At 42.0% G+C, this 27,367-nt stretch overlaps 1 protein-coding gene across 4 annotated transcripts in view; it reads right to left on the reverse strand.

Moving 5' to 3' along the window:
* Window positions 1-27,367, reverse strand: part of ADAM12 (ADAM metallopeptidase domain 12) — a 486,667-nt gene that overhangs the window by 104,418 nt on the left and 354,882 nt on the right. For all 4 annotated transcript variants that reach the window (XM_019502986.1, XM_019502984.1, XM_019502983.1 and 1 more), the window contains 6 exons: window positions 21,473-21,656; window positions 11,071-11,136; window positions 10,057-10,128; window positions 8,269-8,438; window positions 6,662-6,746; window positions 1,143-1,291 (listed from right to left, as the gene is read on the reverse strand). In XM_019502986.1, coding sequence (XP_019358531.1) covers window positions 1,143-1,291; window positions 6,662-6,746; window positions 8,269-8,438; window positions 10,057-10,128; window positions 11,071-11,136; window positions 21,473-21,656 — 726 coding nt within the window. The remainder of the gene's footprint in view (window positions 1-1,142; window positions 1,292-6,661; window positions 6,747-8,268; window positions 8,439-10,056; window positions 10,129-11,070; window positions 11,137-21,472; window positions 21,657-27,367) is intronic.

The following is a 27,367-nucleotide window of genomic DNA, read 5'->3' on the forward strand; positions in this document are numbered from 1 at the left end:
TTGCCAGCCAGACCAGGGAGGTGGGCGCTGCTGCCATTTGTCCAGCTGGCATGGGAGAGCATGGGATGTGGGTGCCACAGCACTCAGAGTGGGGTCTATGCCCTGCTGCTGCTTGCCCTCTTCCTCCTCCCTCATCCCGCCTCCCCACCCCAGCTGGGCAAGTGGCAGCAGGGCATAGTGCCCGCTCTGACTGCTGCCACACCCACATTCTGTGCCCCTCCACCCCCCTCCCTGAGTCCCGCGCCCCACCCCAGCTTGGCCACTTGGCCCAGCCCCAGCTCTAATCCCTCCCCCCGCCACACTTTTTCCCTCCCCTCTCCCCCAACCCCAACAGACTTACCAGCTGGAGGCAGCTCTGTTAGCTGCCTGTTTAGTCTATGGCTGAATCACTGAATCTTTTCCGAATCAATTTGGATGCTTTGAATCAATTTGGAGCTTTTAATTGGTCTCCTGATTTGATTCGGATTCAATCCCTGAATTGGGCCAAATCTCCTCTGAATCAAATCGGCTACCAAAGCTTCGCCCAGCCCTACTGATTTGCTCCCTGTTGGCATGGCTACAATCCAAAAGGGCAGTAGGTCAGCATGAAGGCACAGCAACCTTCACATCCATCTGCACAAGTCAGACATTACAGAGAGCCTACCACCTCATTTCCTAGGGTTCTTTATTTCTTATATATTAATTTTTGCCATGGCCCTTATTCTGGCCTTTTCTCCTTATGATACCAGACTTGCAAAGTGCTGATGCAAATGCCTGCACTGTGTTTAATCTGACCAGAGCCAAAGATTAGGCCCCAGGGCCAGATACACCTTGTGGAGTCTTTTCACTCAGCCCACAGGGCTCCCAGAGGCATCTGGAATGTCAGGGGTGGATCCTGCTGCCAAATTCCCAGATATGGAGCCCTGGTTGGGACATGTGTTGGCACTGTGGGGACAAGGGATGGCTGTGTCAACAGTTGTGCCACTGCTTGCCCCACCATTGCTCACTCCACCACTTGATCCAGGCCACAAAGCTCCTTGTGGTCCAGATACAGCCTATGTAGCCTATAGATTGTATAAACATTTTGCTCCAAAGGTTCTGGAGAGACCAAACCCCCATCATTTCTCCACCACCAGGTAATGCCCACTAATGCTGATGCTTACCCAGTAGAGGGGTGCATGATGCAGCCACCTTTATCAGTAGATGCTTTACAGTTACAGCCTCTCTCCAGAGTATCATGATTCATTCCAAAATTGTGGCCCAGTTCATGAGCCAAGGTTACTGCTGCACCGAGAGGGTTCTCTGAATGATCCTCAAAAACAAAGCAAAACAAAGAAAAAACAAAAAATATACTTAGTGAAGCCAATGACTGATAAAAGAATACACTCTTTCTAACTATCCAACCTTCACATTCCAAACCATTTTATAAACTTCTTAGTTATAACTGCAGCCACTGTGCAGTATTTCACATTATAAAATAACCTCCCCCTGCTTAGGATGAGATCTTCAAAACAGCTTGCAGAGCCTGGGCACCCAATTCCCCTGTGGTGATCAGGCACTCAAATCTCTTAGGTTGCTTTGAATCTTAGCCACATATTTTTGGTCTAACATTATTTATAACCATTCTTTTTCTGCCATGTAAACAAGAAAACATGATTTATACAAGTTTTGTGGGATGGGGAGGGTTGTAGCTGAAGGGTATGAGGTGGCCAAAAAAATTTTGTACACAAAGAAATCAGTCACATAGTACAGCAAAGAGCTCTTTCTTTGTCTGCAACATCTATTACAACATTAAAACAGAACTTAACATGGCTGTGGTATCAAACAGCCACCTTAGACAGCTTCATTTTTGTTAAAAAAAGAAAAAAAGAAGACGAAGTCTTCAGGTGGCCTCTAGTTAACTCCTCTAAGTGCCTTATTTTGTGCAAATGTCAAAAATAGAAATATTGGCATTGAACCCCGTGAAAATGTTTTTCTGGACAAACGCTTCTGAGAAATTCAACACACGGTTTGATTACGGGCTACTGATCAGATTAATTCTTTGGCCTGACCACAAGTAAAAAAGACCTTTTCAAATCAATCACATTATTTGAGGAAAAAATCTCTCTCTTTTAGAGGCTTTTCCAAAGGCATAAAACATGTAATATAAATGCATGATCCACTGTTTATCAGTGAGTAAATGGAATTACTATGTACAACTGCCATTCATAAAAGCATATATGTATATATTCACCTTAAATACCTCCTCTGTTATCATCTTAGCCAATCTCATAACTAAAAAAAAAGAGTAAAAAGGTAAAACTGTCTAAAACATTACCTTTGCTTAAATGGAACACTTAATACATTATTTGGTGTAGATTTTATAGTTTCCTGTTCCAGCCGGCTGTGCTAATATTCTGAGTAAATCAATTCTCAAGTAGAAAACACATTTGAAAAGAGAATGCAATCAATTTCAGAAGGCAAAAGGCCACTGTCGTTTGGTATTTGGAATAAATTCAAGGAATTTTATCTTCAAAACAGAAAATGGTCTCCTTTAGGCTTTCCTGAACGCCGCAATATTTAATGTAAAACTTTTTCTTGCTAAAATACAAGTTATGCTTGAGACTGAGTGTGGAGAACTGCATTTTAATATGTCTGTTCTATGTGAAACTGCACTGAAGGTTTCTCTTGTTCTAACAGTGAAGTGAAGGGTGAAGAAATGTAGGAAAGTAATTTGTAATGATTTTTAAAAAAAAATACTCCTCTGTGACACTTAGTTGCACACTGAGATGTCTTAACATCTAGTCTGATTTATCCCTATGGCTATATGTGCTGAATTACACAAATATTTCATGAATAACTATGGCCACAGACAGGCATTACGTTTGTGCTGAGAAAAACATCTTTCTTCTGGGCACAAAAAAGGAGCATTCAGTCATTCACGGTTATTTTTTTTTTGCAGAAGACAAATGGTTCTTCCACAAGAAAATAAGAGCACTTCCCACCAAAAAGATCTCTCTTCTCTCATACCAGCTTGAATTGAATGACTCCATGTGTCACCTGCTCCTTCCACAGTCTGGATAACCAGGGTGGAGAACATAGCTCTATGCCTCCCAGGAGGACTGGAGCTGCTGCCGCTGCCCTTGCACCTTCCATAGACTGGGCTCACCCTGGGGTCTGGAAGGTGTGGGGGCATATCTTCGCCGCTTGACTCCTCCCATGCCTTCCACAGACTCGGGTCACCCCAGTCAGAGGAAGGCACAGGGGCATTTCCCCAGGGCCATCAGAGACCCAGGACAGCAGCCAGGGCTAAGAGTTCAGCCCCAGTTTGCCCATAGGAGTGAAGGGACTGTTGCAGGCTGAAATGCCTGGATGCTTCCTCTTTCACTAGGATATCCAGCAATGCAAGTTTCTGGGAAATCTGCACCGCTGGAACTGAACACATGTTCATACTCTGTAATTAAATCTGACTTCATAGAGAGAACACCTCCTACCTACAAACTACACCTCCCTAAAACAAACAAACAAACAGCATCCCAGACTGGGGAAGAAGAGGGAAATGATGTAATATTCACCTATTTCACTGGAAAGCACAAATTATGCTTTCCAGTTAGGGATCTGTAACAACCACATTAATTTTCAGATGTGGTCAAGATGGGGTTTTCTTCAGCTTGAACTATTCAAAGAGAGAATAAATTGAGCCCAACTTCTTATTTTTTATGCTGCATACCATTTCTTTTCACAATGCATAGACAAACAGTGAGATCTTCTTGATATTTTGACATTTACCAAGATGATATATTTTAAAAAGATAAGAATTCATACAGTCTACTGCAAAAGTAGAGCAATAAATGATCTGAAACATAATTTTGGTCTTTAACAGACAAACAATTATTACAACACATGCGGTTCTCATTACTTGCTTGGATCACTTTGAATGCTGTTTTATCAGGTTTCTTGAGTGGGTTTTTAAAAACAAGGAATGTGATGGCTCAGCAAAAGAGGTTATTTGAAGACAGTATAAATGCAGACAATCAAAACAAACAGTAACATGTCCAGTTGATAGCAAGGCTATTTAAGCTCTGCAGCACTAGAGGAATGAATAGACTTATGCGAAATGAAGCTCTGATTTATCCCTCTACTTTTTAAAGCTAAGTTCAGTAGTAAAAGTCATTAGCAAACAGTTTTACAATTGTCGAACAGGAAATCATCCACTGCCAAACGCATTTATGGGCTGTTTTACAAAATATGCAGCTGCTTTCAGATGAACCCTGCCTCATTCCACAGAGATTCAGTTCAAACCATAAGAATAAAATAACTTAGATGAACACTGTAATATGCTAAAGCCTCAAATCTGGAAAGCTCTAGGGGTACTCATTCAGCTGGGACCCAAATTAATGAAGAAGTGCTTCTCACTGAGGTGTTTCTAAGTTAAAAAATAATATCTCAGTGGCTCAGTTCTGGAGCCCTCACTCAGGCGGACCTACTGAAGACAACAGCAGTCTTGCCTGAATGAGGTCAGTACAGGATGCATCAGTGAGAAGGCAACATTTTACCTTCAGTTTCATAAGCTTATGGGTGAACTCTTAAGATAATTTACAACAATTAATATTATTGTCTAAACATATTTTAAGAAAAAATATTTTTATTCCTGAATTTCCATTCAGATACAACAATATGAACTACATTAAATAAAACAAGAATCACTACCACAGATTTTCATGCAACTATGGCCCCCTCTTCATGTTATGGGTATTGTGCAGTTGCCTGGTTAAATGCATAGTTAACTGAGAACAGCTACACATGCTGAGTACTTCAAACTTTATAGCTGGTTGCTACTCAGCTTTAATTTGCACATGTGACAGGGTCTTCCCTGTGGCAGGGGCCCCAGCAGCTGACCAGGCTCCCAGCTGCAAAGATGCACCACGCCCAGCTCTGGGAGAAGGAATCACTTATTTAGTCCCTTATTTAGTCTGAGAAGAGAAGACTGAGGGGGCCACAGCAACCTTCAACTACCTGAAGGGCGGTTCCAAAGAGGATGGAGCTGGACTGTTCTCAGTGGTGACAGATGACAGAACAAGGAGCAATGGTCTCAAGTTGCAGCAAGGGAAGTTTATGTTAGATATTAGGAAGAACTTTCTCACTCGGAGGGTAGTAAAGCACTGGAACAGGTTACCCAGAGAGGTGGTGGAAGCTCCATCTTTGGAGTTTTTTAGGACCTGGCTAGACCAAGCATTGGGTGGGATGATCTAGTTGGGAACAGTCTTGCTTTGAGTAGGGGGTTGCACTAGCTGACCTCCTGAGTTCCTTTCCAACCCTAATTTTCTATGATTCTCTGATTCACAGCTAGAGATTCCAATTAGGCAGCATCTACAGAAGCAGGCCAAATAGGGGTTGCACCTAATGGAGAGGGTAAAATGGGGTTCAGGAAGGCCCACCCCTATTCCCCATTCCCTGACCTAAAATTGGGCAAGGACATGTTGGTTCAAACCCAAGGCTCTCACAATCTGCTGTGGAGCCAAAAGTCTGCAGAACTTTGGGAAATTCATGGTGTCCCAGTGCCCTGCTGCAGAACTAGTAGTCTGCAAACCCTAGAAATCCTGCTTCCATCTAGAGCTTGGCACCTAGCTCGGGGCAAGAAGATGGGGTCCTCAAGGCTCTGTGGCTCCTGCCTAATCATGAAGACTGCAAAATCCTGGGCATTCTTAGTAATTAAAGGCTCCCAAGCTCTGAGATTCCTGACTCTGGGTTTCCTAGCTCACCAAACCTCTAGGCTTTGGGCTCCTTCTCAGTCTGCTGGAGCTGATGGGGATCCAGGAACCTAGAAGCTTTGGGAGCCTCAGCTGAGACAACAGCCTCCACACTCAAGCTCACTTAAAAATGAGATGTTTTAAAATTTCAAACCTTTTTCCCTTCCACAAGAAATCTTCAGCTGTATCCTTCTTATACATCTAATTCAGAAATGTAACACATTTTATTTATGTATTTTTCAGAATTTTGGAATTTCTCCTGGAAAGTAAATTCTGACTTGCAACCATCTCTGACCATGGCATGTTCTGATAAAGGCCAAAATGTTCCACACATGTACAGAACATGTACTCATTATGTGGCGGGAAGCTAACTAACAATGAAAGCAATCATAATATCCTTTGTGAGAAAGATGTGGTTAGTGGAAATGCTGCTGCTGTTGCTTGTATATATATTGTGCTTATAGTCTGACAATCTAATGAACCCCTCCACTAAAAATAAACTCTTATACTAGAGATTGTGTAAATGCATACTTTTATGCACAGTATTTTAAAATCATTATTAAAAATTCCTGAGAAACATCTTCAATGTACACACCACAGATATATATGCATGCGTGCTCACACACATATCACATTCATTTTGGTCCTGATTCTACCAACACTTATGTGCATGGTTTAATTTTAAGTCTGAAATTGGTTCCATTCACTTTGAGGATTCCTGTAGCCAGGCTGTACTCCTTTTTTTTTAAATCTAAAATTGTATTTAATTCACTATGGAAACTGCTTTACAAAACATTTTCAAACATAAACTGTATGTAGATCTTGACAAAGCAAGACTTTAGATGTTAAATACTAATAAAGCAGAATTTCCTCTAAGAAATACTACAGGATAATATATGAACATTTTCAGCAATTGATGGACTAGTTTCAAGTTTCCAGCTCCTGCTACTTACCATAACAACACCTCCAGACTGCTCTGCAGTGCACATGCTCATTATGGGTGCCATGCCAATGGTTGTCCCTTGGAAGTACACCCCACTGAGGGAGGAGGGAGAAGGGAGAAGAGACAAGCCACAGAACCACCATTTAACATAAAGTGAGAGCATCTGAATATTTTACAACTTGTCTTTGCTGCCAGTCTCAGCCAATGATCCTATTTTCAAAAGTGTCAACGCAACATATCTGAAAGTTGAAAACAATGGAAAGCAGAGACTAATCATGCAGATGTGCTGTATTGAAAATGACAGAATCCCTGCTACTTGAAAGATGCATTTGATCAGTGTCCTCTGGCGTTTCTGCAGTAGCAGGATTTCTCTCCCTCTTTTTTCTTTCTTGCTTTTTTCTTTGGTATGCAGTATATTGCCATGATGCCAGCAATTGAAAACTGGCATTTCAATATGACTTGGGGAATATAAATACAAATATAAACCTGCCTGTAACTCAAGTAAGTGGTAATACAGTGCAGTGCAAGTTTACAGTACATAAGCCATAAAATGAACCCTAAAACGTTGTTAATCCAACTGAAGTATTATTTTTACAGGGTAACTACTGACTAAAAACAATTTGGAAGGCCTCATTCTGTACTTAATATGATGCCAAGTAGCTCACCAGAATTATTTGTAATTGCTTAGAGATGCTGCATAGTGAACGTTTGATTCAATTTTATATACACAGGTGCTTAAAACTCTTTCATTGATCATAATGCCATTCAGGAAAATGTGTATTAAAAATGTATTCTTGCATTAAGCTAATATATATTTACTCATAATTATTTTAAACTAGTAAACAATCATCATTTGAAAAATCAGGCTAAGCTGTACAGATACTGATTTCAAATTAAGTCATAAATTAAACTGCATTTAATGTTTTCAATCTAGATTCTAACTCAAATGTCACTGAAGTTAATGGGAATATTTCTATTGACTTAATGGGCTTTGGATTAAGCCCTTGTCTCTATTGGAACTGAGAAAATTAGGCATTTATACGTTATAACATTTATACACAATTTATTTTGAGCATGTGAGCAGGCCTATTAACTTTAACAGGATTACTTATGGGCTTAATGCTAAGCATGTGCTCATATAAAGGCAGGACTGCACCCATGGCACAATTCTGAGATGGTCCATGACTAAGAGGTAGTTGCAGAACTGGGGCAGGAAAAGGGTGCCTGAGCATACTAATGCAGAGCCCAGCCAAGTTTTTATGTTATGGAAATGAAAGACAGAGAACAGTATTTCAGTCTCAGAAACAAATACAGTCGTGTCCCCTCCTCCCCCATCGTTTTTAACAGCAAAATAAATAACTGCATTTGGCAGTACCATAATGAGTGGTAGGTGATCAGGACAGGAACCCCAGGTGTCCATTTAGAGGGGGCACAGGACTGACAGCTGCAGCCGCTGCCACGTCAGCTGCTATGGCTGGTTTGTCCCCTGCCACCAGGGCACAGACAGTTGTTATCTCTCAGGCCTGCTGTTATTACAGTTGGCACAATTATTCTCAGTTCATAGATATCTCAGCCAAATTACCATGGAACTATTAAATACACTACTGGCTGCCATACCTTACTAACTGTGCATTGTCATGGGGTTTACGAGGTAGTAGTTTTAGCTTTCTCCAGTCCAGAAACTCATGGAGACTTGTGAAGGGGTCTTGCGTTATAGAGCACTTATCCATGTCATTCCACACCTCCACGCCAACCAGAGCTACTCGAATATTTAATGGCCTGTAGAACTAGCAAAGAAAACAAATTCATCTTTATTCAAGACATTTTGATTAGTATGTTAGATTAGTGACTTAGAAACTTTCAGGAAAGGTCACATGCAGTTTATTTCATTCTCTTAAAAAGCCTCTCTTCTTTGAGTGAAACAGGAAAACTAAATGCACTTCCCCATCTGAAAAGACCAACATCAGATATAACACTGTCATGACATTGAGAAAACACTAGGATATCTGGCCTTAACTAACTATCCATGAAATGTTCCAGAGAAATAGTTTAAATGATTCAGCAGGTGAGCGTTAAAGAGTGAAACCTGTTCAAGTTTGATACTTTTTTCCTACATACAACAGTGCCACCATCCCTACACCTAACAAATTTCCAAGACAAGCTAATTCATGTGACAATGCCTAAAAAATTCCTACTCCTGCTACCAGCAGTGCAGGTTAAAATGAGGGAACATTTACATTTTACCCATTGAGCCACGTAACACAGATCCCAGCTGGTCTAGATGGTAAAGTGGTTTTAATACTGGTGAATTTCAATTTATACTTGAAATCCAGGGTTGTTACAGTTGGTAGAGTTGCAACAGTGGTAGCAAATTTTAAGAAAATCAGTGTTAAGTAGGTTAGGGGCTTTTAAAGCAAGTATGTGGCTTACAGACCAAACAAAACTGGGTATATATACTAGATCTCTGTCTCGTTTGTCTGCAGTCATTGGATAGCATTGTCAATACAGTCATTTGGATAACACTGCAATTTGCTGAGAGCGTAAACTGAAGCACAAAACATAAATAGATTATAACGTGCCAAATTAGTTTCAAACAGGTAGCAAATAAGCACCTTCTCTCCTTCAGTAAGTCAGCAAGACAATTACAGAAGAACAGCTCTGTTTAGCAGCTTGTTTTTAATCAAGAATTGGCTGTCCTTGAGTTAAGAGTCTTTGACGTATCAGTTGATAAATTCTGAGTTAAATTAAATTCTTGTAATTACAGTTTTGCTCCTGGACTCCTAGATTTTTAGTTATAATACAGTAAGCTTTAATCCTGCTCTACATAGTTGGTGCTTTGTGACCAAGGAGGGCCTCTGTTAACAAAACTGATTATCATACAGTGACTTTCATACTAAAAGATCCTGTTGTATACTGTATATTTCAATGAAACCACATTAAATTAAATTACCTTCAAACCTTCACAGAACTCTGCCTTTGCTCCAGGCACTGCAATAGCCATCACCAAAGTAAAGATCTTTGCCTAAGCTAATTCTATGATTCTTCTCTGGCACTTAGGGAGAAATTCATCAGGACTAGATAGATACTTGAGTGCATTAACATATCCATCATTTAGACCCTAGGCCACCCCATCCACAGAACACAAAAATTGATTCCTGGTTGTCTTAATGAAATTCCTAATGAAAGTTTAGGAATGCTGGAAATTCCCGCTTTATCATTCCTACTGCCTGGCACTTTTTAACTGAGAAGATCTATTTCTTGTTCTATCATTGTGGATATGGAGTATAGCAATCTTTTAACTTTTCCTGGGCTTTTCCTTCGAATAGGTCCAGCTAGGAAGAGATTTCATAGCAACAGAAATAGTAGTGGTGCTTGAGAAAGTGAAAAAAACTCTAATGTTTTTACCTTATCAACATGGTTTGCAATTTCTATCAGCCTCTGTTTAACTTTCTCCACGTTCTTGCCCTGTCTCTGAAACTTAAAACACAAAAGAGTAAAACATTACTATCAGCACTGGTATTGTAAGATGGATGTACTTCCAAAAAGTCACAATCTGCTGCCAGATTGGCACGATCCTTGACATTTGTGGTTTACAAGCATGAAGGGCTAAAGGAAACCTCCTCTTGACTTTCCTGGGACCAGGAAGGAACACAAATGGTATGATGGGATTTTGTTTTCACAGAAAAAAGCTAAAATCCCACTCCAATCTCCCTGGACCAATTTTACTGTGAAAAGGAAAAAAATTATCCTTTCAGCTGTCTCCAGTATAGCAAGAAAGTGATTTCTGGTACTTAACTAGCAGTTTTCAGGAGTCAAAGCCTGTCATGTTTTCAAAGAAAAAAATGAAAATTGGAAAATAACTCAAAGGGAGGTTTCACATCTCTGGTTTTCCCTACAACCCACTGGGATCTTTTCAACAATCTGTCTCATTTATTTGTTTGGAAGCTTTATTTCCAAATTCTCAACAGTGCATACAGTCTTGTTTAATTCAGTATAATTGGCAAACTGCAGCCAAAAAGCCCTAAATTCTGCAGTTTATTCTATACAGTGACAGTCTCTTGTGGCCCAAGTTAAAGAGTGCAATGAAGGCTCAGCCACATTACTGGGTCATAATAAGTGAATTCTTATGAGCCTTTGGTTTAATTACCACAAGAGGTCCCAGATGTTTGTGAATACTAAATTCCTTTTAAAGTGTTGCAAGGACAGTTCTAGCTTTTGCACAAATTCCTATCACACTTGCACTATTTTTAATAGTCCTTTTCAGTACTTGAGCCCTAGTTAGAGAAAAATTGCTGTTTCTGCAATTCACGATACTGTTCTCTCAAGCACATAACGTTATTTGCAGTGTCACGAGACTGAAGTAAACAGCCCACCAATTCTCCCTGTACCAACTACATCTTTTCTTTAAAGCTTTCTTACCTCTCGATTGTCTGCCACAATAACAAGCTCCACATATTTTGTCATCTTCAGTGTCTCCCTCTTGTGCTGCCAAAACAAATATAAGTGGGATTTTGTTTTTGTAGCAGGTGGCCCTAAGCATGGGAATATGAGCTCTTGTTCACTCCCACAAAAATATTGTCAAAAAGTATACACATCTTCTACTGCTTCCTAAGGCTTCACGCCATGCAATTTTGGATTATTTTTCTCCTCACATAACCCTTTTCCTCATCAGTCAGAGGAAAGGCTGTTTATGCTACCAAATATAACCGGGGTGGGGTATATACTGCGGGTGTTTCTATTTGAATATTTGGGGAGGAGGGAACCGTAACAAAATATGGGGGAGTTGAAGTGGCAAGCTGGGGAAAGAAAAAAAGAGCACGAACAACAGACAAACTGGAACAGAGGACGGAGAAGAAGGGCTACTGGGAAAGGGAACTAAGATTAGGTATAGAGAGATTCAGGGTGAAGAAGACAGTGGGAAAGAAAAAATAAAGGTAATGCAAAATGTACAAAGATAAGGAAAGAGAGGAAGAGAAAGAAAACCAGATACAAGTTGCACTTGGGAAGCTTCTCAGTAAATATATATTTAGGGTCAGATCTTGCAAATGTACATTTTATTTTATTCAGGTAAAACGCTGTTATTTTACTGAAGTTATTGTGTTGAAGTCAATGGGAGTACTCAGGGGAGTAAATTTTAGCATTTTCCTTCTATTTACAAGGTGTAGGCTACAATGCTTTAGAAACGAAAGGCATGCATTAATCCTGCACTGAGATCTTTTCATACAAGTGTCCTGTGCTACTCAGACTTGTAGATGTAGTTCTAAAAGCATCACAAGTGAATTTGCAAAAACAGAACTCATGAGTCCGAGCCTTCCCTGGCCCAAAGCTGAGCTAGCAAATTGACTTTCATAGGACACCACCAATTTATGCCAACTGCCATATTTACTTGCATCCAAGACAAAGTTTTGTCCCCCATTCAATTTGGGAAAAAAGACCCTAGTCTTAGATTCAGGTACAAAGTGGAGTGGGAGAGGCAGGTAGTTGCTGTTACTTAGATTCTGGGATTGGCCTGAGCTCGGGACCTGAATCAGAGCTGCAGCAGCCACCTCCCCACCCCATGGGTCTCCCCAACCTACATCCCCTTTTATCCTTTGCTCTCTGCTACTTACCAGCAGTTGCAACTCCAGCCCCGGTGTCTGAAGCTGCTGCTGATACAACGGCTGCTATGTGGCTGGGCCAGGGCAGCAGTGGGAGGCATCAAGGAGTGAGACTACATAGGAAAGCTGGGGCAGGCATCAAAGTGCGCAGACACCAGTGGAGCAGGCAGTAGGGGGACAAAAGTGGGGGAGCAGGGGAAGGGGGAAAAGCAGTGGGAAGTCAGGCTACTTGCCTCTGCACAGCCTGCCCCCATCACTACTGCTTTCCCTACTGTGGCAGTGGGGGTTGAATTTAAGACAACCTTCCTATAATTAGATTCTAGATTATATTAAATTATAATTTTCCATATTTAAAATCTAATCACTGGGGGGATCATCTTAAATTCAAAGTTGGCTTGTATTCAGGAAATACAATAAGAATCATTCCCTTTGTCTCTTCCCTGTCTCTGGAATAAGATAGCAGGAAAAAATAAGCTCTCTGCAGTATTTCTGGCTTTAAGGGTTTATTAGATGGACTACATACTAAACAACTGTTCTGCCTTGACTCTAAACTAATGTTCTCTAACCTGAAAACAATTGACTACGGCTTTCCAATCCAAACTGTATTTTCAATCCTGGACCCCTGAGGCAGCTTTCTAAGAAGCTAAGTATTGGACATCCCACCCAGATCCTCAAGCCAAATTTTATGAGGACCCTTTTTCACATAACCGTGACCTGTTCTTTTTTTTTTTGCTACCCAGCTGATTTGGAAGTTTTGGTGTTGCACAGATAGTCTGTCTGGGAGAAAAAGGAAAACATGCTGGCAATTCTGAATACTGGTGACCCTGCCATTTTCAAGTGTCAGACATTTTTAGAAGCTGATATTATATTTGGTCAACTACAGCATCAATTTAATAATCCAACCCTGCGCTGAGAAAAAACCCCTGACTTTGGAAGCTGAAGAGACCTTTTGCTAAATATAGTGACAATGACTATTGGTATGAAATGTGAGTTTCTGACTTTTAAAGTGTCTAGGATGAGGTGAAATGCTAAGTTGAAGTGAAATTCTACCTTACAGAAACAAACTAATGACCAAATGTTCTTGTTTGTGGCAGAACAGGTTTCTCTGTCATTGAAGTTTTAATAAGAGCCTGAGACTTAAAAGTTGTCATTCAGACAACATTTAAAGGATGCTTAAAAGTGGGATGCTTCAGTTTTTCCCATACACGGCCATAGATGACAGCCTAGATACGTATGAGAAATGCTTGGATATTTTCCTCAGTTTAACCATCCCAAAGCACAAACTGTTTGGACCGGGGAGATTTAGAATTAGAGAAACTGGCTAGTGGGGTATAATCATGTGAGGCTCTGGTGACTGATTAGCATAATGAATCTATTCCTGTTATTTGCCCAAAAGCTATGTGTGTTCTTTGGATATAATATTTATTTATGAAATGTACCTAATTATGACTTATTTTAGCTTGCCTTCCACAACTAACTGCATCATGGTGCAATCTGTTTCCTGATTTAATCACATTCCCAGCATTAAAAAAAGAACCAATAACATCAGTACAGCACATGTATGCACAAGGGACAAACTACACTGCCCCCTGTTCAGCTGTTTTTTCTCACCCCTTGCCCTTTAAATACACTATCTTAACTCTTATGTAATAAGTTGACAAAATTCCTCATCTCTGCTCAGTAAGTGCTGTATGTAGCTGAGTGAGGCATCAGCACAAATATGCAACCCTTTGTAGTTCCCTAAAGCTGAGACTGGATTTCTGTTGACCCCATGCCCAGCATAATTTAGAGCCGATTTCACATCACCAAGGTCATCTATGTTCTTTCACTCTAACAATTTATTTGGCTGATCATAACATTGACATGTGAAAATTTACTCGGCACATTCCAATGACACTTGTTAACTCATAGATAGGAACTTCTTCAACATACCTATGATATGTTCTTTACCTAACCTGGGATGTATATTAGTGACATGTATGTTGACAGACCTTATCATTAAACCCTCTGGGTTTCTGTTAAAACAGTTGATTCAATTTTAACATGAAATCTTCACATGTCATCATAGCCATGAGCCAAATATAGGAACTATGAGGGTAATAGGTAGGCAAGGTTCTTTGGGTAAGTCCGATATCTCTTATTAGACCAACTAAAATAGTTGGAAAAATTCTTTGCAAGCTTTCAGGTACAAACACCCTCCTTTAAATAAGCATTGAACCTTGCCAGTCTTACCACCGGAAGCAAACTTCCTATGGCCCAAAACATACCAAATGGATCTAGACCATGCCATGACAAGAAATGTAAAACCTACCAATATATCTCCACCACCCGCACAATAACTACACCACACAACAGAACCATCAGCATTCCTGGATCTTACACCTGCCCCTCCAGAAATGTAATACATCTCATCCAGTGCACCAAATGCCCTCATGGAAAATATGTAGGAGAAACCAAACAAAAATTGTGCACCAGAATAAACACCTACTGAAAATCTATCAAAGACAAGAATACCCAATTACTTGTGGGGGCACTTTTCTCACCAGAAAACCACTCTCTCTCCAATCTCTCAGTTTTAATCCTCAAAGGGAACTCATAAAACATGAGCCTATGAACTTCACTTCATCAACCCACTGGATACAAAAAATCATGGACTAAATATAGACATTGGATTTATGACACATCAGAACTGGCCTAACATTTGATACCCCAGGAAACCTCTCTACTATTTACCACCTATATTCTTATCATCAGGTCTACATTCCCCTTTCCCTGCCCCCCACCTGTTTCTTACCCATTGACTGCCTCAATTTGCATTTTCACTGACTGGCAGTCTTGCATACTGGCCTCTGGCTTCTATTCTATTCCATCCAGGAAGAGCACAGACCAACTGCAGACACTTCCTCAGCCTGATGAAGGGTATTTGTACCTGAAAACTTGCAAAGAAGAATTTTTCCAGCTTTTTCAGTTGGTCTAATAAAAGATATCAGATTTAACCAAAGAACCTTGCCTGCCTACGTCCTTAGAGTGGGGTTTTTGTTTTGTGAACTGTCCAGGGCCAAATGAGTAACCCTGTCCCCAGCCTCCATATTGGGACCAGAAGTCCCATCCCAACCCCTGACTTTTGCTACAGAAAGTCTCCACCCTTGTCACAGAAGTACTTCGTTTGGGAGGGAGGACGCTGCAATCTTGAAACAGGAAAAAAACCCCAAATTGAGTTCAAAAAATAAAAATCTACTATAACTTATTTTAATTTTATTTAAAAATATTTTTGTACTGATTTATGAATTTGCAAAGTGTATCTAGATGTGACTGCATAAAAATACAGTCCTACTGTATATTGTGTGTGGGTGGTAAGGGTGTATGTGTGGAGGGGTGTGGGGTATGTGGTTGAGGTCTGGGCTGTGGGACGGTGCAGGGTTCAGGGTGGGTGGGATGGGAGAGAAAGAGAAAGATGGGGCTGGGCCACCATCTCTATTGCATGTGGCTTTCGTAGATTGCGTGTGTGCCTCACACAATGCAGCCAGGCAGGCCCCATGCCCAGGCTCTGTGCTCCTGCCACTCCACCCTGGGTCCCCGCTGGCCCTAGGGTACCAGCAGGGACTCTGCGCTACCATCTGGCAGTGCCACTCTTCCACTGCTTCCCTGCTTTCTCTAGTGCATGGCTGCTCATCACAGCTGCCACTCCCCCTGACACCACTTTCTGTGTCCGCTGCTGCTCCCCCTGCCAGTTCTCCCATTGCCATTTTCCATAGTCCCCCCATTGCTCCCTAAAGCCTTCTTTCTCCTCATGCTGCCACCACTTTCTGTGTCCCCCGTACTGTTCCCTGTAACACTGCTGCTTGCCACTCTGGCTTCAGCCTGGCCTGGCAAGCACCACATGGTTTGCAGACGTTTCCCTCACTTTCTCCATTCAATCTTATCTGCCTTTCCACTCTGATGGAGTGAGGCAGGGAACAGCCCCAGGGTCACCAGGCCAGAAGCCACAGAGGCTTCTGGTTGAGACCTGGGGATGGGAGTGGGGTGGGGCCTGAGGGCGGGGTGGAGCTGGGCAGACCTTGCTGCTCAGCTGCTGGGTCCTGCCACTGGCTCTGCCTGGGTCCTGCTGCCTCTGGCTCCTTGTCATCTTTGACACAGAGCCAGGGACAGATAAAAATTAATTTTCTAAAATTTTTAGGAGCTCCGTTGGCTGGATAGAATGGCTTGGCAGGCCGAATATGGCCTATGGGCTGGATTTTTCCTACCTTTCCTTAGACCAACATGGCTACAACATATACCCCTGAAATGAGGGTAACTGAACATTTATATTAATTACATAATCTATCAACATACATTTTATCATTAATTGCTAGCAGTTATTTCAGTTGCATAAGATTATAAACTTGAATCTTAACTGCAAATTAATGAGCATCTGGGGCAATCTTAATAAAGTATTGGAAAGCAAGTACAGGGAGTAGCAATAGTCTTGCTCATTGGAAAATATAGCTAAGTTTTGATATTGTTTAGAGAGATGGAGTAGGATATTACAGTACTCCCTAAAAGACAGTTGCAAGTTTAATGTAAGGATGAAATAGCATGATATAAAATAGTAATTGCAAATAAAGAAGTTGGAATCCTATTAAACTTGTAGTTCTAATATTTAAAGTGACTCCAAAAGAAATTCACTTACTGATTGAAACTGAAAGCTCATGTTGTCTATACACAGCTTTAAAAAAGTAATAAGGAATCTCTTACCAGAAAGTATAAATAAAATTTGTGCAGATTTATTTCTGAAGTTTCAATATACATGTTTCCAGCAGTTGCAGATACCAGCTAATACATAAAACAGTGTCTGCAGTTGTTAATACATAATTTACTGGGATAAAAAGAAATTTGGAAATGTATTGTTAAATGTTCCTTAAATACAAATGAATTGGTTCCACTAGTTAAATAACATCTCTTCATGCCAGTTAGGCTGCTCTCTTTAACACTGAACTTAATGTACAGGCTTAGTGGGGTGGGTAGGCAGTTTGGCTATAAATACTAATATTTCGCACTTACTAATGATGGCGGGCAGATTTGTGCTACTATGTTACTTTTAAATGTCAAAATCAATCCTTTCTATAATCTTTATCCAGCCTGCATATGAATTCTTCACAGCACTTCCTCCTTCTTGTTTGAAGCTCATTTCATTTTCTACAATTTCCATTAGCTAGATGCATTTCAAATCAAATGCATTTCCTCCTACATAAAAACAATTACAACTGATATATACCTCAAATAAAATGTTGAGAACATGTTCTGTCTGCATAAGAAGCTTTCTTATTACAATTTAAAGGTTCATTAAATCTCAACGTGTATTATTAGCTAAGTAGCATAGCTATAATGTTCTTTCCCTTCTTGGGTGGGTAGAAAGCCATGCTAGACATTGTTAGCTACTCTCTTAAAGACCAAAAGTATTACTATAATCACAAGCAAAAGCATTGCTATAATAACAACCAGCAATCACAGTATATTACCAGCATTTGTAATTTGCTTAGAGTCTGTGCCATCTCATTAGCAAGAAGAATTGAAGAAACCACAAAGAAATGCAAATAGAACCAAGAAAAAATGAGTAAGGCTTTGATTTAGAAAAACCACTTAGGCTAAGTACAGACATTCAAAAAGCCTGAGCCTGAATCGATTCAATCTTTGCAGGTTAGTCTAATGCAGCCACACACCTGCAGTGGCTCAGGCTAGAAGCCGGGGGGAGGCGGGAGTGCTAGAGTGAGCTCTCCACAGTGGCTGGAAAGCTGGAGGGAAGCTGAGCGGGGCGAGGTGGGGGGGAGGGGCAGGGCTAGGCCCTGGCAGGCCTGAATTGATTCGGAGAGATTAAAGGCAGCGCCTCACAGGGCAGCGCCTCTCTGATTCAATTTGGATTCAGAGATTTGGCCACCGAATCGGGCCAAATCACCTCCAAATCGAATCAGAGATTGAAGCTTTGCACAGCCCTACCCAGAACCCTTCCTGGTTTAAGTTAACTCAGAGTCCTTCAGCATCCCAGGATGCTTTCCAGCCCTGGGCTGGACTGGGCTGGGCTGTTTGCTCCAGTGGAGCAAGGCTGGCCCCACTGCTCTCTGCCATAGCCAGAGCACAATTACTGCTCTGGCTGGCTGAGAAGGGGGTGGGAGTGGGAAACCCTGCTGCAGAGTGCCTCCCTTGCTGCTCCAGCAGCAGGGGCAGGAGGTGTGGCCAGACACTAGTAGCCTGAGGGGAAGGGGAGGTTTAATCCCCCCTCTCTTCCATCTCCCACTGGTGCCAGACCCCAGCCAGGGTCTGCTTGGCTTTCCCCCCTGCTCACTGCTCAGATAGTGAGAATGGGGGCATGACCAAACCCTGGCCCTGGGCCTGAGGTGAATGGGGGAAAGGAAGGAGAAATCAGAGAGAAGTGAAGCTGGCAGAGACCTCCAGAAGTCCTCTAGTGTCTAGTCCAGCCCCTGCCTGAGCTCTGGCCAGACCCTACCATACAAGCACAATCTAAAGAGCTGAGTCTTTGCTTGCAGTGTCCTCAACCAAGAACACCTGCCAGGGGGGCTCGGTACTGCTGGAGAAAAAAGCGACCAAGGGCTTCCTGCGGCCAGTTTTCCACTCCTGCCCCACTGTGGGGCCCAGCACTTTGCCTCTCCAGCCCTGAGCCCCAAGGCAGTGCCTCACAGGGCACCCCAGCCCCATGGTGGGGGAGGAGGAGGGGGAGAGCCCTGCCAGCCGCAGCGGCTCCATGACAGCCCAGCCTGGCCTGGGCATGGGGGGCCAGGAGCAATCTAGGCACACACCTCCCACAGCCCCAGTCCAAGCCACAGATGGCTGGGAAGGGCCCTGCCCCACCATCCACTCACCTCACCTGGGGCTGGGGCTGCGGGGCTGAGCCAAGCTAGCCCACAAGTGCAGCTGAAGGTGGGCATAGAGGAGCTAGGCTGAGTTGGGCCATGAGGGCAGGGCCTTTCTCAGCTGGCTGTGGCTTGGACTGAGGATATGGGAGCTGTGTGCCTGGGCTGCTCCTGGCTCCCTGTGCCCAGGCCAGTTTGGGCTGTCACAGAGCCACTGTGCAGGGCTCTTCCCCTCCTCCTCCTCCCCTGCAAAGGGGCCAGAGGGAGGGGGGCTCTGTGCAACACTGCCTCAGGGATGGAGGGGAGCAGCGCTGGGCCCTGCTCGGGGTGGGGGGAACCGGCCACAGGAAACCCTTGGTGGCTTTTTTCTCCAGAAGTACAGAGCCCCCCTGGCAGGTGTTCTTGGTTGAGGACACTGCAAGCAAAGACTCAGCTCTTTAGATTGTGCTTGTATGGTAGGGTCTGGCCAGAGCTCAGGCAGGGGCTGGAGTAGACACTAGAGGTCTTCTGGAGGTCCCTGCCAGCCCCGCTTCTCTGTGATTCCTCCTTCCCTTCCCCCCTTTGCCTCAGGCCCAGGGCGGGGTCTGGCCATGCTCCCCCTCTTGCTGCTTGACCCTGCTCAGAAAGGAAGGTCTTGAAAACACTTGATGAAGAAGTGGGGTTGTGAGTACACTCTTTGCTTTTGCATCAGCCAGCAGACCAGGGTTGGCACTGCACAGGATTGTGGATTGTGCTCCAGCTCTGCATAAGGAACAGCAACTAAAGTGACTGGGCCCTTTCCAGGCATAGTCCCTCCAAACTTGGACAAGGTTACAGTCTAGCCCTAAGCAGGAGAGAAGAACTCGTAACTCCCTTGGCAACATGCCACTGGAACCACTGGATCTGGCCTGGGGAGCCGGCAGGCTTTATCTCTAACTGCACCCATGCTAGGGCAGCAAGGAGCTACTGGGGAGGTTGGGCAACTGGCCCACATTGCCATGGCTCCCCACTACCCATACTTCCCCACCCTCCCAGCTGCAGAGTGGGCGCATTTTCCAGCCAGTGGGGAACTAATCTGGGGATGAGTAGCTTCTAGCTGTGCCCATGCAGCAGCAAGGGAGGTGAGGGGACTAGATGGCAGCAGCAACAGTGAGGACATAGTTCCCAGCTGCCCAGCTTTGGTGCAGCTCCCCTTGCTGCTGACACTGCTGAAACCATCCAATCTGGACCAGATGGTAGCTTGGAAAGGTTGCCAGCTCCTGCTGTACACCACTGATTCTCAACCTTTTTAAATTCCAGGCACCCCTCCATAACTTCTATTAATTTAGCAGCTCCCCATTTCAAAACTAATTTAATTATTATTGCATGTAAAAGATACTATGACTGGAAACACATTTTTTTGAAACAGGTCAACCATTCAGGATGTTTTTGACACTACAGATTCCTACTTCAAACCTTGGTTTACTTGTGAATCGTGGATGCTAACAGACGTGAAAAAACAAAACAAAACAGCATTTTACTGGAAAAGGCAGTGCATTAGTTTGACCCACCTCTACAGCATCTGTATAGATCATGTGATTCAGCGGGGCTTTTTGGTGCTTTTATCTAATAACTGATTGAATCAGCTTTAGTTAAAAGTGCCAAAAAGCCCCACTGAAGCACGTGATCTATACAGACATTGGGCGAGCCAGGTCACAATAATGTGATGTCTCTTCTGAGTGCACACTGCGCTCAGTGCAGCAGTATGCTGAGCTTAAAATTAAGCACCATTTGGTTTTTTTTTTTAATGTCTGTAAGCAGTGTGTATGAATCAAACACTCTAGTGAGCAGTGTTCATGTTACATGGCACACCGCAGCACATTTAAAAGTAGCTTACAGCATCCCAACCAAGTATCACTGCTCTAAAATGTTAGCCATTGAACAGGCTAAAAAGTAGGTTATAATTAACAGTGATCAGATAAAATTTTAAAATGGTCATTTCTTCTTACAGTGAGTTCTTTTAAACCGGCATTTTTTGTCCCAAGAGAAACTGTAGAAGCCTCTTTTTGGGTAGGTATTTAAAACTAGCCTGGACTAAACACCTGATTGTGGCATAGGTAATCATTCTGCAGTAGCTGAAACATGATAACTCAACAGGGTCCTTTCAAACTACCTCTCTTATGATAGCCAGAGAATTTCCAGGTAAAACCTTGATCCCACTGAAGTCAAAGGGAATGCAGCCACTGTCTTGAATAAGCACCAGATTTCAGCCTCCATGCCGTGTTTCAAACAACAGGTATGTTGCTGCAGGGATTAATTTTGATCACAATATTTCATCAATTTGCAGAAAATACCATAAAGCTAGCATACATAAAATTATTCTTAATTATCTAGAAACACAAACCTGTATTTTCCACCTACCCTGCTAGTGAATGCTTGAGAAGACTGTGCAGTGTCATCCACAGTTATACCCGAGATGTTGAAATGGTGGCCACAAGATCCTGGGCCAATTTTCAGGTTCTCTGCTCGATAGATCTTGTGTTCATTTGTAGCACCTTCTAATGGCTCCAAAATGTAGGTTTTATTTTCAAATACAATAATTCCTCTGTTATGGAAAAGATCAGAAAAAGATGCACCTGCTGTTAAGTGCTGATGAATGTTTGTTTTCAGCCAAGTTATGGGCTTTAATAATAATGATGAAATATGAAAAAGTAAAATGAGTTTTTACAATGTCAAGCTCTGCTAGGGTAGGAGATATCAGAGTTGTATATTTGTTGTCTTGGCATATTGTGCTTTATAAGGCTGAGAGAGAATTTTTCTTTTCTGAATTGGGTGTTGTAATGCAAAATTACATTAGAGTTTTATGGCATTTTCTATTCTTTCAGAGACGCATCACCACTGGAGTGGAGTCACAATACATTTGCTTGGGAGAACACACACTAAATAGTAATGAACAAGGATGCAGGGAAATATTTTCATAAGAAAAACTATAGACTGGAAGTATTAATGAAGATCAGGTACATGCATTATACCTTGTAAAGTGAACACTGATGCAAGCATCGAATCTGCCAGATTAAGGTTGCATTGCAGTATCAAAATGAATGATTGAAATGAAGCTCAGAAGTAAAATCCAGTAGATTTCTGTTTAGCACTTCCTGGCCCAAGAGTTGCAATCTGTAGTGCAGTATCACCTGCCAGCCCAAAATCTTAAAGTCCTTTGCAAACATTGATGAAAGAAGTCTTGTTACACCCTCCCAGCTACCATATATAAGAAAAAAACCCAGGCTTAAAGAAAAAAAGTCATTTACTCAAAGTCACACAAGAAATCTGTGGAAGAACTCAACAGAATTCTCAGAATTTCCAAATTCTTGCCCGGTGCTATACCAAGAATACCACACTCCCTTGAAGAGCTCAAATAAGAGTTATATATGGGGATCCTCTTTCTGGGTGGTCTCCAGCCATTTTGACCTGTTATATAGAGCAAAACTGCTGTAAACCTAGTGAATCCATCCAGGTAAGGACTCCCTGTGCTATGGGGAATATTTCGGTGGCAAAGAGATAGAGCAGTGCTGTTGCCACCCCCATTCCTCCCTGCCAGCATAGAGAACATGGACAGATTGAGTGTGGGTGCACCTGTGTAGGCACCAGCACTCCTTAGCTAGGAAGAAGCTGGTGGTAGTTGGCATAACATAAAGGAGCATATCAAATATTATTGGAGTTGATAATCAAAGCTGCACATTTAAGGATGTGCCACAGCACCAAAAGTCTGCTTTAATTTATATTAGAAACTGTGGCCTGTGGCCTGACACACATAGGTGTTAGGGTGGTTCTATAGCCAGGTTTCCAGCTGCAAGGTGAACGGTAGTCAGACCACCCGGGAACAGTGAACACAAAGTGCTAGCTGTTAGAGACAGCTTTTATTACGAAAGGTGATCCTGGGCAGTGAGGATGCCCTCTGAGGATCCCCTGTTGGTTAAAGGTTATAGAAAGGGAAATTTTACCAAGAGGTATCAAAAGACAGTGGACATGGCCGAATACTTTAGTAACTGAGCAGAACTGAACTGGGCATCAATAGATCAGATTTCATGGGGTAGCTGAGTAAGCAGTCCATGGCAACCCTCTATGGCTGTTTCTCTTTCTGTAAAATGGAATTGCATTTACCTGTCGCAGAGGGTTGTTGTGAGTCTTAAATAACTAGAACATCAGCTGAAAAATGTTATAATACCGTACAGTATCATTCATTTCTCCCACATCCGTAAATTACAGGAGTATTAATCACTGAACACTGGCAGAATTTCAGTGGCTATAATTACATTCCACCTCCCTAAAATTCTTACAAAAGTTTCAGTTGTCTAAGACATTTTTCTTTAACTCCTGCCCTAAGGTGCTGACTGTTGCCGATACGTGCTATGGAATAGCTATTATTTTTCAGTCCAGAGCTGGCTGCATTTCGGCGGCATGTGATCCTTGTGTGCATGAAGCGTGCACTGTTTATGTGTCTGTTTGGGCTCATGATGAAAGTGCAATGCAAGTATAAAATATTACAATTAACGTTACAGCAGCATGCGTCTCTGAATGCTTCCCATGCAGAAGTGAAAAAATGGGACCCAGCAGGTTAATGAACACCATAAATGCTGATTTTAAAGAAAAAAATAAAAGAAAAATTATTAGGAAAAAGCTGTGTTAGCTGGAATGGAAAGGAATAATGAAGAAATTCAAGGCCCCTAGCCCCATTTTCAATTAACTGAAATTTAGTTCCAAGCTGACAGCACAATTTTAGTATAAAATGACTTCAACATTGGTTCAGTCTGCCCAACAAGAGATCGTTTCTCAGTTAACTCTTAACATGGAAAATAAAGATTGGATTTTCACCCTGTTGAAAATGCTAAGTAGCATCATCTTTAAGAGAAAGGGGCATAATTCACTGGTCTGAACACAGGACCAAGATCCAATAAATCTGACATTTGTCATTGTCTTATCAGCCTTTGACATGCAACATAGGGTCATATTTACCCCCCTTACAGGCAAGCTTTATGGTTTATTAAATCTTTATGAAAACACTGGAAACTTTAAAATTGCTATAGATGGGAAAGGTAGTAGTCAATTACTGCAGCAACCCATGTGATAATTGCTGAAGTATAGGATTTCTAAACAGGTATAACCTAGTAATGACTATTTCTTCCAAAACCTATACATTTGGTATATAAACTGAAAACCAGTTTTTTCATTTCTTGAAAAGTCTGAAGGACAGATGATTCAGTATAAGGAGTGGCATGGGAAAAGAGGAGGTAGGGCAAAGAGTAGAGGGACCATGAAGGAATCCATCACTCAATGTTTACAAATGTCAGTAAGTCAAAACTTTAAAAAACACTATTGTAGAATTTTCTCATTAGGTGTAAAGTTTTCAAGTGCATATGAATGGAACAGGGCAAGTGCAAAGTAATGTCAAGTAGTAAAGCCCTAAGGCAAATTATCCACCAGTTTAATTATTTAATAATTTAAACTGTTCTCTGATCTTGTTTAGTCTTTTAAGATATCCAGAATAAGGCTAAGAAGTTGGGAACTTGGGACAATGGCTTCCCCCCTTTTTCCATAACTGGCAGCTTGATAACACAGCTTAATTAAATAATTGTGCCAACCCTGCAGCCCCAGAAACTGGCACAAGCAGCAAGGGGGAGTTTCCACTTTTATACAGAAAATAGTAAGGTTTAGGGTCACGAGCTAATGGGACCAAGGGAGGGAACAGATAAAAGGTAAAGAAACATCCACACTGTGGTAGCATACATTCAGCACCTTCATTGCCCCTCCCCAACACACCTCCGGAGATGTCCCCAAACGAGACTTTAGGCCCTAGAGTGCTCGTACAGCAGTCTGCAGCTGCCCCCAAGTCTGAGCCCAGCTCCTTCAGTCCAGTCCTGGCTGACAGCCAGTGAGATCTTCATCTCTACTGCATACTTTTCTGTGTGGGGCTGACCATGTTCCCCATGCACCCTGCTCTCTCTTCCCCTTACTCCAGCTTCAAGCTTCCTTTTTCTTTTTTTCTTCTTTCTTTGCCCCACGCCCCCAGCCCCTGGGGGTTCTGGCAGTCGTAGTCCAAATTAACAGTCAGCACAGCTCTGCAGACTGCCCCTTGGCTCCTCCTGCTATTCCATGCATCACATTCACATTCCATAATGGTTGTATTTTTTTCCTGGCATAATTAATCACTTCACTCTGGAGGCTTCTAGCAACAATAACAGAGGAGAATTCCATGCGTTTCTGTTTGAAATGGGCAATTCCAACATCCTCACTATACTGATAGCCCCTAAACAATACATAGCATCTAAATAAATATTCAATTCAAATGTAAACTTGCACAGTTTATTAAAAAATGTAATTTGTTTCACCAAAAAATCCCCTTTAATTATTGCCCATTGTTGGAAGAAAGCTTTCACTTCTCCATAAGCATCATGATGCCAGGGGTTTATATAAGAAATTACTTTCACTTTACAATGTGCAAGTTGCAAGCAGCCATACCACTATTTCTAGAGTGCATCCCTTTTTAATTCCAGCTGTTGTTCATATCACTAACTACCCACCATTTCCCTCCAACTGTATTTTCCCTAGCGATAGAAGGTGTGGATGGGAGGGCAGACACCTAGTTGAGTGACTCATCTCATCCCCTACCTGCACACCTAGACCAAGACACTCAGTTCAGCACACCACTGAAACTCCTGCCAAGAATGACCCTGCAAACATTTCAGGACAATTCTACCATTGCATATTGTGCCAAAAATCATCAGATTCAACACAAGGGAAAATATAAATTTCAGTAGAATGCATTATTATTCTTTGCGTGCTGCCTACAGGATATCAGCCACTGGCTCCTGACCATTTGTAATAAGATAATGAATATCAAATATGAATTATTTTGGCTGGTTCTCTGTTTTCTGACTAATTTTCTTTTCCTACAAATGCATTTTTCCAGTGATCAGTGCCAAATACAGCACCTTAAAAATGTAGTTAGCTGAAAACTTCTATTTCTTTCCTCTTTTTTTTTGGTGAAATGAGGTTGAAAGTAATAGTACCTTACAAGCTTTCAGTACTTAGAATCCAAATCAATTCAATACAAATAATATAAATCCATAATTACTTTTTTCTGTATACACTGTCATAGATTTTTCAAAACAGGCTCTATTACTCCTACGCTGGTTTTGCTGCTTCTTCCTGAACATGGGATTTTCTGTCTTCTGCATACTATAAATGTTTCCAATGAGCCAAGACAGGATATGGCTCAGTTGGGATATTCTCTTTCAAAAGAAAACAGCCAATAGTTGGGATTTTTTGCTGACTGGTATTTTGTTTTAAAAAATGAAAAGTAGTCAATGCTACAAGCCATTTAATTACACCATCAATATACTGCACACTAAATATTTCTGTGTGTAAAACTAAAAAAAAGGAAAATATTTAAAGAAAAAAATCAAGTCAGAAAATTATTGCTAGACATCCGTTGCCCAAGATTCATATCTTGGGCAACTGTTCCACATATTTATTTTTTGTATTAAAATATAGATCCCTCCATAATTTAGGCACCAATTAATTGAAAATGACCTGTCATCCTATGTCCTTTCAGAGTAGGTATGATAAAATGGGGGAGTTGGCTTTATGGATCTGATCCAGTGCCCACTGCAGTCAATGGACAGAATCCCACTGACAATGACTTTTGGATTTGGCTATTACCAGCTAAATTCAGCAAAGTCTGAACAAACAGCAGAACTTTTCTGATCCTCTCTGGGAGAACTATCTTCTGCACACCTTGGTTGCCTGCTTTTAGAGCTAATTAATAGTTCCTTTCATCAGTAGGATGCAAAGGGAGTCTGCATCATTGTTCCTATTTTATACATAGAAAACTCAGACATAGGCAGAGGATCTCACTTCCCCAGCAATCCAGAAGCAAACTGAGTTAACAACCTGTGTCTTTAGTTCCAATTCGGTAAAATCCTGATACATGCCAAGCTAACATGTAGGTATATAATACGCAGGTCATTGTGTACCATTTGTGAGCAAAGCAGACAGGAGTAGTTACCAGAGGATTTGAGCAATATTGGGTGCATCTAAACACGTAATTAATTTGACTGAATAAACCCAGGGGTTGTTTGCACGGGAGTTTATTGTTCCAGGGCGCCACGTTTACATATGTGCCCAGGACTGCAGCATGTCGAGCCAGGTTGGAGCAGCTCTAGCTTGCAAATGTTTGGTGAGTCAGCCTGCCAGCCCAGCGGTGCTCAAACCTGGCTCAATGTGCTCTGGAGGGGTTGGCTGGGGCACAAAGGTGCT

Source organism: Gavialis gangeticus, unplaced genomic scaffold (assembly GCF_001723915.1).
Source record: "Gavialis gangeticus isolate Ggan-Ray unplaced genomic scaffold, GavGan_comp1, whole genome shotgun sequence".
NCBI lineage: Eukaryota > Metazoa > Chordata > Crocodylia > Gavialidae > Gavialis > Gavialis gangeticus.